We start from the raw sequence: 15,186 nt of genomic DNA, 5'->3' as shown, positions 1-15,186 counted from the left end.
TTCTGAGTCTTTCCCTCACAGTCTGGGCAGCAGGTAGGCCAATCAATGAGGATCGTGCATCTAATGGCGCCGCTCCCCGGGCCTCTGTCTGCTGCTTTCAGTCTTCACTGTTGGATCAATGCAGGAGCAGGTGGCTGTGCTGTCTCCTAACAATGGCTCCTCGGCAGGGCCTTTGCTGTGTCCTTAAGTCAAGCTGGGGAGGTCACAGACAGCCATGCCCAACAGGCTGGAGGCTCTGGAGAGGCCCATGTTGGCATCTGATTCAAGTCAGCGGGGGGGGGGGGGGGTCTCAGGAAAAGCATGGCATGCAGGTTTCCCACCCTGCTCTCAGTCATCTATCTCCTCTTGTTAGATGGAAAGTGGGGTTGCTTCTCTCTGTATAAGCACCCAGGCTATGCAGTCCTCATCTGCTGATGCTCAGAAAACCTGATGTTTCTGAGAAAACGAAGCAGGAATTCTGTTTGTTCCAATGCTCACCTTCATGTGACTTTGACCCTGTGGGAGGATCCCTGGCTTCAGAGGGGTGGGGAGAGGTTGGACAATTTTACAGGACAAGAAGTGCTGGATAACAGCCTTAGAGTCTACCCAGGTCCTTCCCCGCCCCTTTGCACATAATCTCAAGTGGTCACTTCAGCCCCTCCATCTGCCTGACTTTCTAGTTCTGGGGACTGCATTAACTGATACCATTTCTGAATTTTTTATTCAAATCACCAAGACAGAGCACGTCTGAGTGCCTCTTCTCCTCAGTTGATGTCCATGACTTGTCCAATCAGCTCGCGCTAGGAAGAGGCATATGCACTCAGCAGGTGCAAACAGAACTGCAGGAATCCATCTCCTCGGTGATGATTTGTCAGGGAGAAGAAAAGTCTCCAGAAAGGGCTTAGGCTGGGACAGCAACCCTTAGCCTAGCTTCCACAAAGGCCTAAACTCTGTTTTCCCTTTGAGCTCCCTCAGGAGGTGATAGAGAAAACTGCTCTTTGCATCAATCTCCTTGAACTAAACAAAATAATGCAGAGAACAACCCGGCGGTGCTCTGTGAAGAGAGCTTGAGAGCCATCTCCGGGTGTCCTCACAACGACTGTGTTGTCTGTGTGGCTTTGAAGGTCTGTGGGAGAGAATCCTTGTGATTACTCTGAATCCTCTAAGTAGCCACGTTCCTCCAGTTCCCAGAGTAGTGATGCCCTGGAATTTACAGATATAATTAAGAGCAGATGAGCCTAGAAGAGGTTGATGGTGATGACTCTGGGATTGTTCCAAACAGCAAAGAGAGCTGGGATGTGACTTGAGCTCCAGGTCCCCATCTCCCCCATGTGGCTGTGCCAAGGACTGGAGGAGTCTGGTAGAGGATACCACAGTTCCTGGAGTAGCTGGGCCCTGGAGTCCTTCATCTTCCATCTACTTGAGACACCCCTGAACCCAGCCCAGCAGGTTGGGAAAAGGCTGAGCTGAGTCATCCCTGGGCAGTGAGCCCCAGAACTCTGGACAGCTCCTTGCTGTTAAAGGACTAGAGGAAATCTGCTAGTCTGTCCCATTTCCTCTTAGTGGCCATTTGCCTTCTGCCCACACAGGGTTCTTGCCAACCAAAGGCCAAGCATAGCATTCCTCGCTTTCCAGTGCTTTCTCTAACTTTAATGCTCACAGAAAGGCGTGGCTGTCCCAACAGGGCAATAGTATGTTTTATTTGCTCTATTGATTGCAGTGACCTGAATCTATATCATCTGTCACACCAAGAATGCTTTGACCTTCCACAAGGAAATGGATACTCTCTGAACTTGAGAAAGTCTGGGGTCTCAGGAGCTCTGGGGCATTAAATCATCATCAAAACAGTGCCTAGAGTCTGCAAGCTTATGATTTGATGAGGCAGAGAGAGAAGGAGTCCCACAGCTATCACGGGGGGGGGGGGGCAGTGGAGTGAGCATGGTAGATCCAGAATGTCTGAGTTCCTCTACTTGATGGCTATGTGACCTCAGGCAAGTGACTTAACCTCCCTGTGCCTCCATCATTGCAGCAGTTGGCCAAAGGTGATCACAGTCTCTGCCTCGTGAGACTGTTGTGCGAGTTACTTGTGTCAGTGTGTATGGAGTAGCTAGAACTTCAGTGAATGCTCAAAGTGGTGTGTCCACTGGGAACTGCTTGCTACCTTATCCTACATCTCACTTTTATCTCAAGATAAACCCCGTAAGCAGAGTTCTGGATCCCATTAAGCAGGAGAGAAAACTGAATCTATCACACTCGGTAAATTGCCCAGGGCCACATCTCTGGCTAGTGTCAGGGACAGTTCCTGTGTTGGAGTCTGCCTCCAGACCACCTTCCTTCTCATCTCTCCAATGACTGCTTCCTGTCCTGGTTAACCCTGCCTTTCATATCTAGTCCATCGCCACCAGCCCACTGTTAGCTCTTGGTACCACTGGAGTATCGACGTCTCTGCAATTTCCCCAGCACTTTCTGCCCTGAGGACAATAGTGGCCCAACCCTTGCAGAGCTTGTGTGGCTGGAGCCATTAGATGCTTGCAAGTTGGCCTTGGGGATCTCCTGTTGCCCCTCAGTAATCCATGGTATCATCCAGATGAGGCTACTCTATGATGCTGGCTAATTAAGACAAGCCTAAGAGCTTTTCTAGATATTGTCTGAACTCGGGTGTAAAGAAGGACATTATTCAAAAATATAAAACCAGTCTAACAGCCCCTCCCTCCATCGTGGTGAAGGCAGGTGATAACTGTCTCTCTGCCCTCTGCCAGCTGCAGCTCTGGTCTTGCTTCAGTCTTTAACTCTCTGTATTCAATTCAGGAAATATCCATTCATAGAATTTACACCTGCATCCCAACTACATCGCATCCAGGGCAAAGCTGGGCTCTCCAGCTACAGCTCTCACCAGCACCTTCTTTCCTAACCACACCAGTTTCTAGTGATGTGACTTCTTCCACCTTGACACTGCCAACGAGAGGTTAGCCCACCTATGGATTCATGAAGGCCTTCAGCTGGGGAAGGGCACATGGACACCTCGTCTAGAATGCATGAGACAATGCCTGCAGAACACTTTGAAGGCAGGACACTGTGTGTGCCCCACATGCTGCTTGTGACCGCTCTGTTTACTGCAGGAGAACGGGGCGGTCCTAAGGAGCTCCCTCCTACAGCACTTTCCTCAACTTAAGTCCCTGCAGGTACCCCTTTATGCTGGCCCTTTCCATGAACTTACCTTTCACATGCCACATCTCAGCTTCATCCTACAGATCAACCTCTTTCCCCAAGCCATTCCAGGCAGCTATCTACCCTACCTTTGGGGCTCCCACGGAGGACATTCTGCCAGGGTGTTTAGGGAGCGAAGAGAAATGACAGAGGGAACAAGTGAACAATGGAATGGAGCAGGAGTCAGGGACAGGATGCTATGTGAATGGAGATTCTCCTACCCCTTTGACAGGGAAGTGTGGAATACAGGCGCCTGGCCAGATTCTTTAGCTCAAATGTACTTGCAGCTGTAGCAGAGAAGCGCAGCCCTGGGGACCACTGATCTCTTCTATGCCCACTGCTGCTGCTAATTGCAGATAATGCATTAAAAATAAGGGGCAGCATCTGCTCATTCTAACATGTGTATCAAGGAGTTTGGGTGGTTTATAATGACAGGATGTGAGCCAGAGGTGTTGCTGCAGAAATAGTAGTAGGATCGTGCTCACAATACCAAGCGAGTCCTCCTGGCATGGGCACTAGAGAGTAGATCGGGTAACCAGCCAAGCATAGAATGTGTGTTCAGGTGGGGGACCTCACTCTGGTGTTTGCAAAGATGTCCTGAAATCAGAGGACCAGGATGGGAAGAACAAGCCACCTCTCATTACTCACCCACTCCCCAGAAAGCACAAGGTGAGCTTATAACCAAACTGCAACATGGAATGTTTAAAGGGCGTTGTGCCTAGGAGTGTGGTTCAGTGATACAACCCTTTCCTGGCATGGTCAAGGCCTTGGGTTCCATTCCTAAATCCTTGAGGATAATGTGGGGGATAGGGAAATGGATTAGTCTGTAAAGTCCTTGCTGTCTGAACAAGGATGAGGACCTGAGTTCAGATCCCCAGCATCCATGTAAAAATCTGTGGATGATGTTGGTGCATGCCTGCATTTTCAGTGTTGGAAGTTCCACGGAGTTAACTGTCCAAGCAGTCTAGTCAGATTTGTGAGTTCCAGCCTCAGTGAAAGACCCTGTGTTGTGAAAGTTTCCACCTTGGATAGGAACAGGGATGGAGGCCAGGCCACATCTACTTATCCCTTCCTCGTAAGGTCCAAGCGACTATCCTTTGTGAGCAGGCCCAGATGAACTGGGCCTGATGGCAGTCGTGTAACCAGGAGGATAGTCCTATACAACACCTTGACTCAAAGAATAAGGTGGCAAACAATCAAGGAAGACATTGTGGTCAACCTCTGGTTTCCACAGTCTCTCTCCTCTCTCCTCTCCTCTCCTCTCCTCTCCTCTCTCCTCTCCTCTCCTCTCCTCTCTCCTCTCCTCTCTCTCTCTCTCTCTCTCTCTCTCTCTCTCTCTCTCTCTCTCTCTCTCTCTCTCTCTCTCTCTCTCTCTCTCACACACACACACACACACTACCTACCTACCTCATTCAGATTTCATTTTGTTTTGTTTTTGGTGTTTTCTTGTTTGATTATATAATCCAGCCAACCAGCCTGGCCTTGAACTTGGAGCAACTATTTTCCTGTGTTCACCTCCTGAGTGCTAAGATTATAGCCTTCCATCTACATGCTCCACCTTTTTAGGCCTATTTATTTATTTATTTATTTATTGGTTTTACGAGTCAGGGTTTCTTTGTATTATTTTGGAGGCTGTTGGTCCAGCCTGGCCTCGAACTCACAGAGATCCACCTCCCTCTGCCTCCCGAGTGCTGGGATTAAAGGCGTGTGCCACCACCGCCTGGCCAGGCCTTTTTATTAAGCTAATTACACTATTACATTAAATTGTTGCAAGCAGTAGCAAGCATGGCGTAAACATCAACAACTTTATTATTATTGTTTTTAATCTGTGGGAAGCATTGTATCAGGTTTTAGGATACTAGATGAGTGTCTTGCCCTCCTCCACCAGCTGGGGAAACAAATAGTAGTTATAGCTTACTATGCACTGTGATGGCTGCTGATGGGTTACATAGCTTTATGGGAGCACAGAAGAATGGGGGGTCTGAGTGGAGGGGCTTCCTGGAGGAAGTAATGCCTGACCCATAGGACAATCGGAATACTCCCTGACCTAAAAGATAGAAAGGATGGCCCTGAGGCAGGTGAGAGGGCTCAACAGTTGACACTTGTCCCCAAAGCCTGGGGACCTGAGTTGGATCCCCAGGACCTATGTGATGGAAAGAGAGAACAGACTCCCACAAGTTATCCTCTGACCGTCTCCACACGCATGCTGTGGCACATTTATGCAATGCATTCACATAAAATAAATAGAAGGGTGGTCCTAGAGCATAAGGCACCACAACTAGGGTGACGTTTCTAGTGGAGAATCCGTTATAGGACCTCAAAGTGGGTGTATCAGTTATCTACTGCCTGTCACAAATTACCCCACAACTTATCAGTTTGGTATAATATTCTCTCCTGTGCTTGGGGGTGGCTATGTAGGAGTCTCAGGCTTTAGATTCCTACTAAGGTAGATCAGATTGTCCACCAGGACTCCCACTGGGGAAAGAAAAGCTTCCAAGTCTCTGGTATGCAGGCTGCAGCTCCTGGTTGCTGTTTATGGGAGACCACCTCAGTTTCCTTTCACAGGGCAGCTCTGACAGGCTGCTCTGCTCATCAGAGCAAGCCAAAGAGAAGATGACAGAAGCCATGGTCTTTTCTATATAAACTGCTATCAGAAGTGACACCCCACTACTTTTGCTGTATTCAAGTCATTAAAAGCGAATTTCTGGGTCCAGACCACACACAAGGGAATAGGATGGCCCCAGAGCAAGGATGGAGCATGGAGAGGTCACCCTGAGTCACTTCGAAGCTGCAGACCACAGTCTACCCCCTGGTCCCTGCTGATTCCTGTCTCTCCCATGTGCAAGTGTCACTTGTTCCCAAAGTCCCAGCCCATGATGGCATCCCCAGGTGAATCTGGTCCAGTGTGCATGAGGCTACTGCACACATTCCTTAAGTAGAGACTCCAGAATGCTGACCATTTGGCAATTTTCAAAATAGAACAACAAAAAGACCCTTCTCCATGTCTTAACATAGAATGGCATTGGGTCATAACTACAAACATTTCTGCTTAGAAGGGAAACACCAGGCATGGAGGAGTCATCTGGCCCAGAAAATTTGAAATCCATCCAGAAAAAAAAATGTGACTGTTTCTTTGATCCCATTTGAAAGCCTGGGACAGTTCTCTGTAACTCAGGACTCCTACTTCTCAACTACTGGCATCTTTCCCATGAGTGCTCTTTCTTTAAAAGCTTGTGTTTGGTGGTGCCTTGGCTCTTTGTGCAATAGCCCTTTTAAATGTTGTACTGGGTCTGGTGTAGTAGCGTGTACCTGTAATCTCAGCACTTAAGAAACTGAGACGGGAGCATCACTGTGAGTCTGAGGCCAGATAGATTGCAAGACTAAAAAAAATTATTAATCTACCAGTTCGTTAATAAATTTTGCTCTTTCTCAGCCCTTTTCAGCCCTGGCTGTCAGTCTTTTCTTTAGTAAGATTTTTCTTGAAACTTTTGAGGGTCTCCTGTAACTCTAACTGACATCACCAACATATTCACTAGGATTGTCCGCAAACAAAAGAACTGAACTCTAGCCCTGGAGACTACTTGTGCTGCAGCTTGTGACCCAGCTAAGATCGATATAGCCAGATCCAGACACACAAACCTAAGAGGTGTGTCATGCCACTAGGCTTTGAGTTTATTTGTTATCACATGGAATATATAGTGAATGTAGAGACCATGAGACTTGCTCCTAATTTCTTGACTACAGCAACACCCACATATTCATTAGGACTAGGCCTTCCCTACCCAGGCCTCCAGCTGCAACAGCTAAGGGGCAGCTCCCCTAGGTCCCACTGTGCCTCTTGTTTGATCTGGAAGATGCTTGAGGCCAAACATGATCTCTAGGAGTCTCTGAGAACTTTTTGATCCTCTGAAATCTTAACCAAAGGCTTGTACCATTCTCACCCCACCTCATCTCCAAACATCTCTCCTGGTGTTGAACTTCATTTGCTCTCCGGAGAAGGAAATTTCAAAAGGAGAAGGTCCCGGTGCCTCTCTAGTTCAGAGATTTCCTCCCAAGGATGTAGTGGAAATCCCATCTAGCCCCAGACACCTCCTCTTTGCTATGAAACCACAGACAACAGCATTGCTGAACTCTGCTGCATGAAGGATGCCTTTCGTCCAGTTCCTGATACACGCTCCTCACTTCCCCTGAGCTCTCACGGGCACCACCTTCCATGTCTGCCTTTCAACATTCAGCTTGAATGTTTGAACTCTAACAATCTTCCCACCAAAAGCACTCCTAGCCTTTGCCCACCAGACACCTGGTCCCAGAGCTGTGTCACATTTTACAGGTCTGTATCGTGTCTCTCTTACCTTGATGTCCAAATCTTCATCCACTCTATTCCAGGTGGCAGCAAATGACCTCAAGCCCTAGGGGCATGAAACATGAAACACCTCTTGGGTCCTGTGTGTCAGGAATTGGGGGCATCTAAGCTGGGCCAGAAAAACAGGTGGCCCTGGATCTGCAGAGGCCAATTCTTGTCTAAAGACACTTCAGTTCCTGGCTCTCTCTTGGTTCTTGGATGACCAGGCTGGGTATGACAGCTCCCATTGTGTGTCACTGCCATCTACCTTATATGCTTTGCCTTGTGACCCTCTTTCAGGGTCAGTTTTCCATGTCATTGTGCTTTGGGCAGGCAAGAAGAGCTATGCAAAGTCTTAGAATTTATAGCTCAATATTTTTAAAAAAGACACAGTTGGGAATGTATATCAGTTAGGTAGAGGTCTGCCTTTTATCCACAGAATGCAAATAAAAGAAGCCAGGCAGGATACTCTTGTAATCTCATCACAGGCTAGAGACAGGTAGACCGTTGGCAAGTTCCAGTCCATGAGAGGCCGTGTGTGTGTGTGTGTGTGTGTGTGTGTGTGTGTGTGTGTGTGTGTGTGTTCTAAGCATCTTAAAAATGACATCATTCTCTGACTTCCACACACATGAACATAAATAACAAGCCAACATTTTCGCACTGTTTTGTTTATTGGAATGGAGCCTCTAAATCCAGCCTACAGGAGTTGGGTAGGGTAACACAGGATGCAAGTATCAGGAGGTGGGGCCGCTAAGAGCATCTTATAAGCTCGGAGACAGTGTGACTGGTGAGGCCTCCATGGCCTGATTATGTCATGTCTGGCTCCCACAGGTGACAGGAGACCAGGTAAACATGTCATTGTTGAAGGGGAGAACCTTAGAAGCATAGCCAGCAGTTTGCACAGCACTGCTTGGAAGGGAATCCTAAATAAGGGTAGCAAAGCTGTTGGGGGGAGTGATCTAACAGGAAGTTCTGTCACTGCACCCCAACTCAAAGATCAAGGATACCCTCATAGTATCCTGGTCCTTTTGGCTGATTCTGCTTCCTTAGGGTGATGCCCTCGCCTTCTTTAAGCTACCCTCCAGCAGGCCAAGCCAAACACCACCACCCCCATTCCCAAGGGCACCCCCACACATCGCACCATTTTGCAGCAATGACAACACAATTGGACACCCCTGCCTTTATGACCTTACCTTGGTGACCACACCCTGGCCACAGACCTGACTTCCAGCCTCATGGGCAGGAGTGCTGGAGCTTTGGTCCCCTAAACAGCTGAGGGCCTAGTGGATGGTGCAGCCAACAAAAAGATGCCAGTGTGGTTGAGTGACATCTCACATCGATCGTCCTGCATCCTTGATCTACTTCTCTGTTGGGATTTGAGGGAAACCCAATAAATGAAATATCATTTACCTCTCCAGCACAGAATCAATTGGCAGATGGAGGAAAGGCAAAAGGAGGGTCCACTTCATTACTGAGGACTGGTCAGAAGACAGACCTGAGCACACTTCTGGGAGTGGGGAGGACCAGGTATAGGACCGGTGCAGGACAGCTTGCCCCCGTGGACAGGTGAGGCTGTGGACACAACATTTCTCTGGAACACTCTGGTACTCATGCCTACCAGCCGCCATCCCGGGGAGAACAAATCACAGAGAGAGAAAATCCACAGTTGTCACACTGGGTTTTTAGCTATGGCCACTCCAAGCAATTCCCAATGGAGGCCCCTCATTATCTCTGCTCTTGGAGGGGAACATGAGTTTATTAACCTCATATCTTCCAGCTTTGCCTCCTCTTGCTGCACTCATCATGGGAGATTGGCACTTGATAGTCTCTGAAGATTCTAGAATGATCGATAACAGACACCATAAATGGAGGCACATGACTCCTCTCACCTGCTCTGAAAGCCCTCTATGGACCCCGCTGCAATCATACCTCCTATGAACTTGCCAAGCCTAGCACCTTTCAAACTTCCTCTCACACAAGGCACACTGGCAAAACTCAGGTCCCTCTCACATGCCACATCTGCTTCCTGCCTCAGGATCTTTAGCCCTAGCTGCCCTGCGCCTCGAAAGAACTCTTCCCCTTGGTACTTTGTATCCTCAAAGGGGCTTTAAATGTAGATGCTGTAATGGTTAGATGGTTCCACAGGTAAAAGCACTTGCAGTGGAGCCCTGGCAACTTGTTTGATCCCTGGATGGAAGAGTTGCTGTCTGATCTCTACACAGACACACTCCCACACATGCACACACACAAGCATGCATGCATGCTCACTGAGTGTGTTCTACCCAACCTGTCATTGTCCATCCATCACCTGGCTCTAGTGTGTTGCCTGGCTTTTCTGTCTCTTCCTCCCTTGCTATGTCCCTAGTGCCAGAAGTTACTGATATGATGCAGAAAAGTTTCTAAAATATGTATTATAGATTAGTAACTACATTAATACAGAGAGTGGTACCAGAGAAGAATTTGCTCGTGACGGTGGTGATGGGACCAGAGGCTCAGTCTGTGTCTTCCCAAGGGCCTCCCTGAATTTCCCGCCCTCTCATCCATCATGTTAGATGCAGGCTTCCCTCTCCTCTTCTTGTTCTACCACTGTTTGCATTATGGTCACTAGAAGCCAATGGAGTCATCTCCTCCCAGTTAATGTGGTTCTTTTTCCTTACAGACCCTGCATCCTGTTGTCAAAACTCTGACTTGACCACCCACACTCTCATAACTACACAGGAAACCAGAAAGGGATGGTAAAAGGTCCCATGGCAAAGTGTGATATGCTATGCAATTGTTAACCAGCTATCTGACCCTGCCACTAAGAAGTAGGATAGTCTAAGTACAGGACCAAGGGGAAAATGTTTGAATCTACATTCCAAGGGTTGGCAACAGAGCACTGGAGACAGTATACAGGCAGCAGAGAGGCAGAGAAACAAGGCTGCCAACAGTGCCTTCTAGAAAAGTATGTTGCTGGCATCCATTGAGCTTAATCCACCACCTTTATAGACTTTAATCATTTGCTGACTGTGGAGATGAACTCGATGAAGGGGATAAGATAGGAGGAGATTAAGTGATAAATATCTTCACCTTTAGACTTGCATCCATTGTCTGAGGCATCACAACCAAGTTTTCAAGTCATGGTTGAGTTGTCATGTGATGACTCAACTGTGGAAATCCATGGCCTGCTGGTGTGATTACCACAGCCTCCAGCCCCTTGTGTGTGTCTCTGCTTTTCAGGTTAGTTGACATCCCCTCAGTTCTCACAGTCCCTTGGCCTGCTCACTTCATCCCACAGCAAGGACATTTGCTAGGAGAATTGCCTAGCAAGGTAGAGTACCGTTGGTTAAGTAATGCCACCTATTAGGTATTTGGGACTGTGTCACTTTATTTAGTCGCAAAACTAACTCATAAGGCAGGTGCTGTAGCCTTCAGAGGCGGCGACTGTGGCTCCCTAGGAACCAAGAGGCAGGAGGGATGAGTTCAAGTTGCATTTCAAGAGAAAGCAGAGCACTTAATTCTGATGATCTCTGTATTTTCAACGAAGCAGAAAATGAGGGTGTCTCCTGAGAGGGTGGAAGGGAAGCAGAGCCAAACTGGAATACCAGCTGTAAGCCATGGGGGCCGGATGGGCTGGGATCTCACTAATGTGAGACTCCCCATGCTGTGTTTTATGCTATAACCTTCAATGTCATTAGGTTCTCACACGGGGCAGGGACTTCCCAAAGCCCCAATCACATGGACCTGATTATAAACCTAGAGTTTAATCAAAGTGGTTGCCTCGACAGAACAATCCCCTCAGACCGTTTGGCCCTGGACAAATGGCAGCAGCTGGAATTTTTGATAAGTCACCATACTTTGGTCACAAAAGGAGCTGTGTGACCTAAAGGTGGAGGAATTGGTGCTGGCTAGCCAATAAATTCAACCCCGGCCTCATTTCAAGGGTGTCCTAGTCAGGACACCACAAGTACCTGGAGGCTGGGACTGTTCTACAAGTACCTGGGGGCTGGGGCTGTCCTAGTCAGGACACCAAGTACCTGGAGGCCAGGGCTGTCCTAGCCAGGACACCTCTAGTACGAGGGGGGTGAGGCTGTTCTGACTTCCATTTTCTCACACGCTCCACCTCACCTGAGTTGGACCCTGCAACCTCCCCAGAACCACCAGCTGGACCCCAAAACATCAAAGGACACTAACCACACAGGACATCAGGGCCAGAAAGGCAGTTCAACATTTTATTTTTTCAACTGGAAGTTCCTCTTCCGGCCCTGGAGTTGATTGCGGTAGGCCTCCATCTCCTCGAAGTACTTGGCTCGCAGAAGCGCAGCCTTCTGTTCGTACGGCTGCTTGTCCACATTTGATGTTGTGGACCACATCTTCCCTGTGGCCTTGGCCACCTGCACTACTGACCAGTCGGGGTTGTCTTGCTTCAGTTGGGCATAGTGATCCAGAGAGAAGAGCAGGAAGGATGATGGGGGCTGCCGAGGCGCCTGTGGGTCCCGCTTTCTCCTCTTCCTTCTCTTGCCCATGTAATTCATCATTTCTTCCTGGTATCGGGCTTTGTCAAGCTTGGCCAGGGCTTCATACTTCGCCTTTTCGTGCTTTGGGATGGATCTCCATTTTTCTGAACACTTTCTAGAAAACTCTTTAAAGCCGAGGTAGGTGTTTGGCTGTTGCTCCTTGAATTTGTTCCTGTAATTCAGCATAAAGTGGATGTAAGAAGAGACATTCACCTTGGGCCTTAGCTGGGCTTCTTTTCCCATGTTTATATAACCATGATTTCCTTCTCTGGATCCCACTAATTCGGATAGCAGAGACTTCTGTCTCCACGCCCCAGGAGCAATCTAGAAGGTGCTCTGCTTGCGGTGAAATTTTCTCTGTGTGTGAGCCTCAGCCAGGGCTCGGCCTTTTCAGTGCTGGTGGCTTTGTTGAGTCAAAGAAGGGAAACTGTGATGTCATCCCCCAGCTGGCCAATGCCAACCAAGCTCCGTCATTTGCATGTAGGCCCTCTTAGTGGTTGGTTACTACAGGAATTTTATTTACTTCTAAAGAAATATGAGGGTTTATCTGAACCATATTAGAGCAGCTACTGGCCCTGGGAATCTTACCCCTTGGCTTCCTGGAGGCTGTGGGCTTTGCTCAGCCTCTAGGGGCTTTCTGTCTCTATCCCACAGTGGGTCATAACAAGGGCTGCCTCTCTCCATGTGAGATATCAGGATGCCGCCTCCTCATCCTCCACGTGGGATAGAAATAATGAACACAAGGAGGGAGGATGGTTCTGGAGCTGTCAGGATAATATGTGAAGGCTTTCTGTTTGCCTTGAGCAGTGGCAATGCCTGCTGCACAAAGGGTTTAGTAGTGACTCTAAAAATAATCAACGATGACAGCTGGGACTCGGTTCCTGTCAGGACAAAGTTGTCTAATTTAAAACCCAAGCTCTTGGGCTCGGAGTCAGAATCCTTCGTTTCTCTGAAGATATTTGAAGGGAAGGAGGGAGGAGAACCAGGGAGTTTCTTAATTACATTGGAGTGCTTGAAAATATGAATTCTTAGCTCTTTGTGAGGCCCTCACCGTCCTCAAAAGAGTTCCCATTTCTTAGGGTTAGTGCACAAAACAAAAGTAACAGCCGAGCAAATTGCCTCCTTTTGGGCAAAAGTAGTTAATACTCCACTAGCCATCCAACTGAGGAGAATGCAGTAAAGGCCAATAGACTTGTCTGTGTGTAAATGGATTTACTAAAAAGCCAGTGGATGACAGTAGTGTCACAAGCATGGGACAAGAAAACATTTTCTCATTGGCATAAAAAAGACCAAAGTTAAGCAGCCACCAACAGGTGGGAGCTGTGGCTCTTGAGTGTTGACTGATTGGAGCCACCATGCTGGAAACTTTTGGGGGAGGACTAGGTGTGAGGTTGTTTTTGTTTGGTTTTGGTTTTTGTGTTTTGTTTTGTTTTTTTGTTTGTCTCAGCCCATACAAGCTGTGTCCTGGGGTTCAGTGGGGAGAGGTTCCGAAGTACACTGATGGTCTCAGCAGCAGAGTCCTGCCAGGAAAGTATTATCAGACCTCTGAGACTGGCTTCAAAGGTTGGCTTCTAGTGAGGAAAGTGATCTATCCCACCACTCCTTGCCTGTGAGCCTGTGATTTCTCCTTAAATATGTTTACACTAGCAGGGTGCTTTGCTCCAGGTGACCTGTTAGGTACCATGCCAGTAGAAGGCCCTCTACTCTTTTTTCTCTTCTCTTCTCTTCTCTTCTCCTCTCCTCTCCTCTCCTCTTCTCTCCTTTCCTCTCGTCTTTTCTCTTCCCATTCCTCTCCTCTTTCCTCTTCATTTCTCTTCTCTTCTCCCTTCCCCATCTCTTCTCTCTCTTTTCTCTCTCCTCTCTTCCTCTCTCCTACCCTTGCACTCTCTCTCTCTCCCTCTCCATTTCTCTATATGCATGACTGGCCCATGAGAACATATTACTCTGGGATATTTATCAGTGTAGATCAATTTTAATTTTATTTTAAGGGAAAGAGCTTGATTTACCTGTGTGCTGGAGTTGGACTGATCTTCAGAGATGAGTGTAACACACTCCTGCCTAAGAACAAAACTGAGATGTGAGAAAGAGCTTCAATCTACACATACTAACCAGGCTGCCCAGGCATACACACACACACACACACACACACACACACACACACACACGCACGCACGCACGCACGCACGCACGCACGCACGCATACACGCACATGCATGCAGCTGCCTTCCATCATAGCCATGATAAACATCTGTATATTAGCAGACACAGGAGGAAAAGGAAAAAAAAGATATGAGAGCCATGGGATACTCTCTCATACATAGCTTTTAGACATAGATCTGGGGAGTGCCAGCCTACAATCCCATGGCCAGAGAGTCTGGGAAACAGAACCTCCATCCAACAACTGATGGAAGCAGAGGCAAACTCCCACAGCTAAACACTGAGCTGAACTCAAGGAACCCAGTGACAAAGAGGGAGGATTGATAAGCAAAGGGGGTAAGACTGAGCTGGTTTAACCCCCAGAAACAGCTGACCTGAACAAGGCATAGCTCTTGAATCCCAGACTGATGGCTGGGAATTCAGTATGAAACTGATCAAGACACCCTGAATATGGGTGTCAGTGAGGAGGCCTAGGCAATCTATGAGGCTTTGGGTAGTATTTATCCCTGGCATACAAATGGACTTTGGGTGCCCATCCAACAATGAGAGATGCACTCTCACCCTGGGCTCTTGGGGGAGGGTCTAAGTCCTGCCCTGGATGAAATGACAGACTATGGATACCCCCATGGAGGGCCTCAGCCTCCCTGGGGAAACGAGGGAGTATGGGGGAGTGGAGGGAGGGTGTGGGAGGAGGGGAAGGAGAGGGAGAGGGACCTGGGATTGACATATGAAGCAACCTTGTTTCTGATTTAAATTTAAATTTAAAATTAAAAATAAAAAAGCCATGGGAATCTGTTGTTGTGCAGGCCACATGATAGTCTTGGAAGGATGACGGGGAATGTTTTGGCCAGGGAAGCTGACTTGGGTGACCTGCTTCTGATGTCAATGCTGTGTGCTGGGGAAGGCCTACTGCTTGCCCTTCCCTGGCTACTCTACAAGGAAGATGATCAACCTGGGCCACCCCAAGGACCATTTCATGTGACTAGCTAGTGAAGGACTCCAAAA

The 15,186-nt window shown here is 48.2% G+C and overlaps 2 protein-coding genes and 1 long non-coding RNA gene across 6 annotated transcripts in view; 1 reads left to right on the top strand and 2 right to left on the bottom strand.

The window, feature by feature from the left end:
• The window catches only part of LOC121143928, a 30,546-nt gene extending 22,768 nt beyond the window's left edge, over positions 1 to 7,778 (bottom strand). For both annotated transcript variants that reach the window (XR_005881242.1, XR_005881241.1), the window contains exon 1: positions 7,539 to 7,778. This is a non-coding gene — a long non-coding RNA (uncharacterized LOC121143928). The remainder of the gene's footprint in view (positions 1 to 7,538) is intronic.
• Csmd2 (CUB and Sushi multiple domains 2) overlaps positions 1 to 15,186 on the top strand; it is a 558,343-nt gene that overhangs the window by 255,515 nt on the left and 287,642 nt on the right. The window lies entirely within an intron of this gene.
• Positions 11,726 to 12,400, bottom strand: Hmgb4 (high mobility group box 4). Its single transcript, XM_013120153.2, has one exon. It carries the CDS (start codon positions 12,265 to 12,267, stop codon positions 11,740 to 11,742), a length of 528 nt encoding a protein of 175 aa, XP_012975607.1. The 5' UTR covers positions 12,268 to 12,400; the 3' UTR covers positions 11,726 to 11,739.

This window comes from Mesocricetus auratus, unplaced genomic scaffold (genome assembly GCF_017639785.1).
Source record: "Mesocricetus auratus isolate SY011 unplaced genomic scaffold, BCM_Maur_2.0 Super-Scaffold_100014, whole genome shotgun sequence".
NCBI lineage: Eukaryota > Metazoa > Chordata > Mammalia > Rodentia > Cricetidae > Mesocricetus > Mesocricetus auratus.
Note: the sequence above shows the minus strand (reverse complement) of the source record. Positions and strands in the feature narration are given on the sequence as shown.

Excerpts from the sequence above, each read along its gene's own strand:
- Hmgb4 (XM_013120153.2), bottom strand. The coding sequence starts at position 12,267 with ATGGGAAAAGAAGCCCAGCTAAGGCCCAAGGTGAATGTCTCTTCTTAC.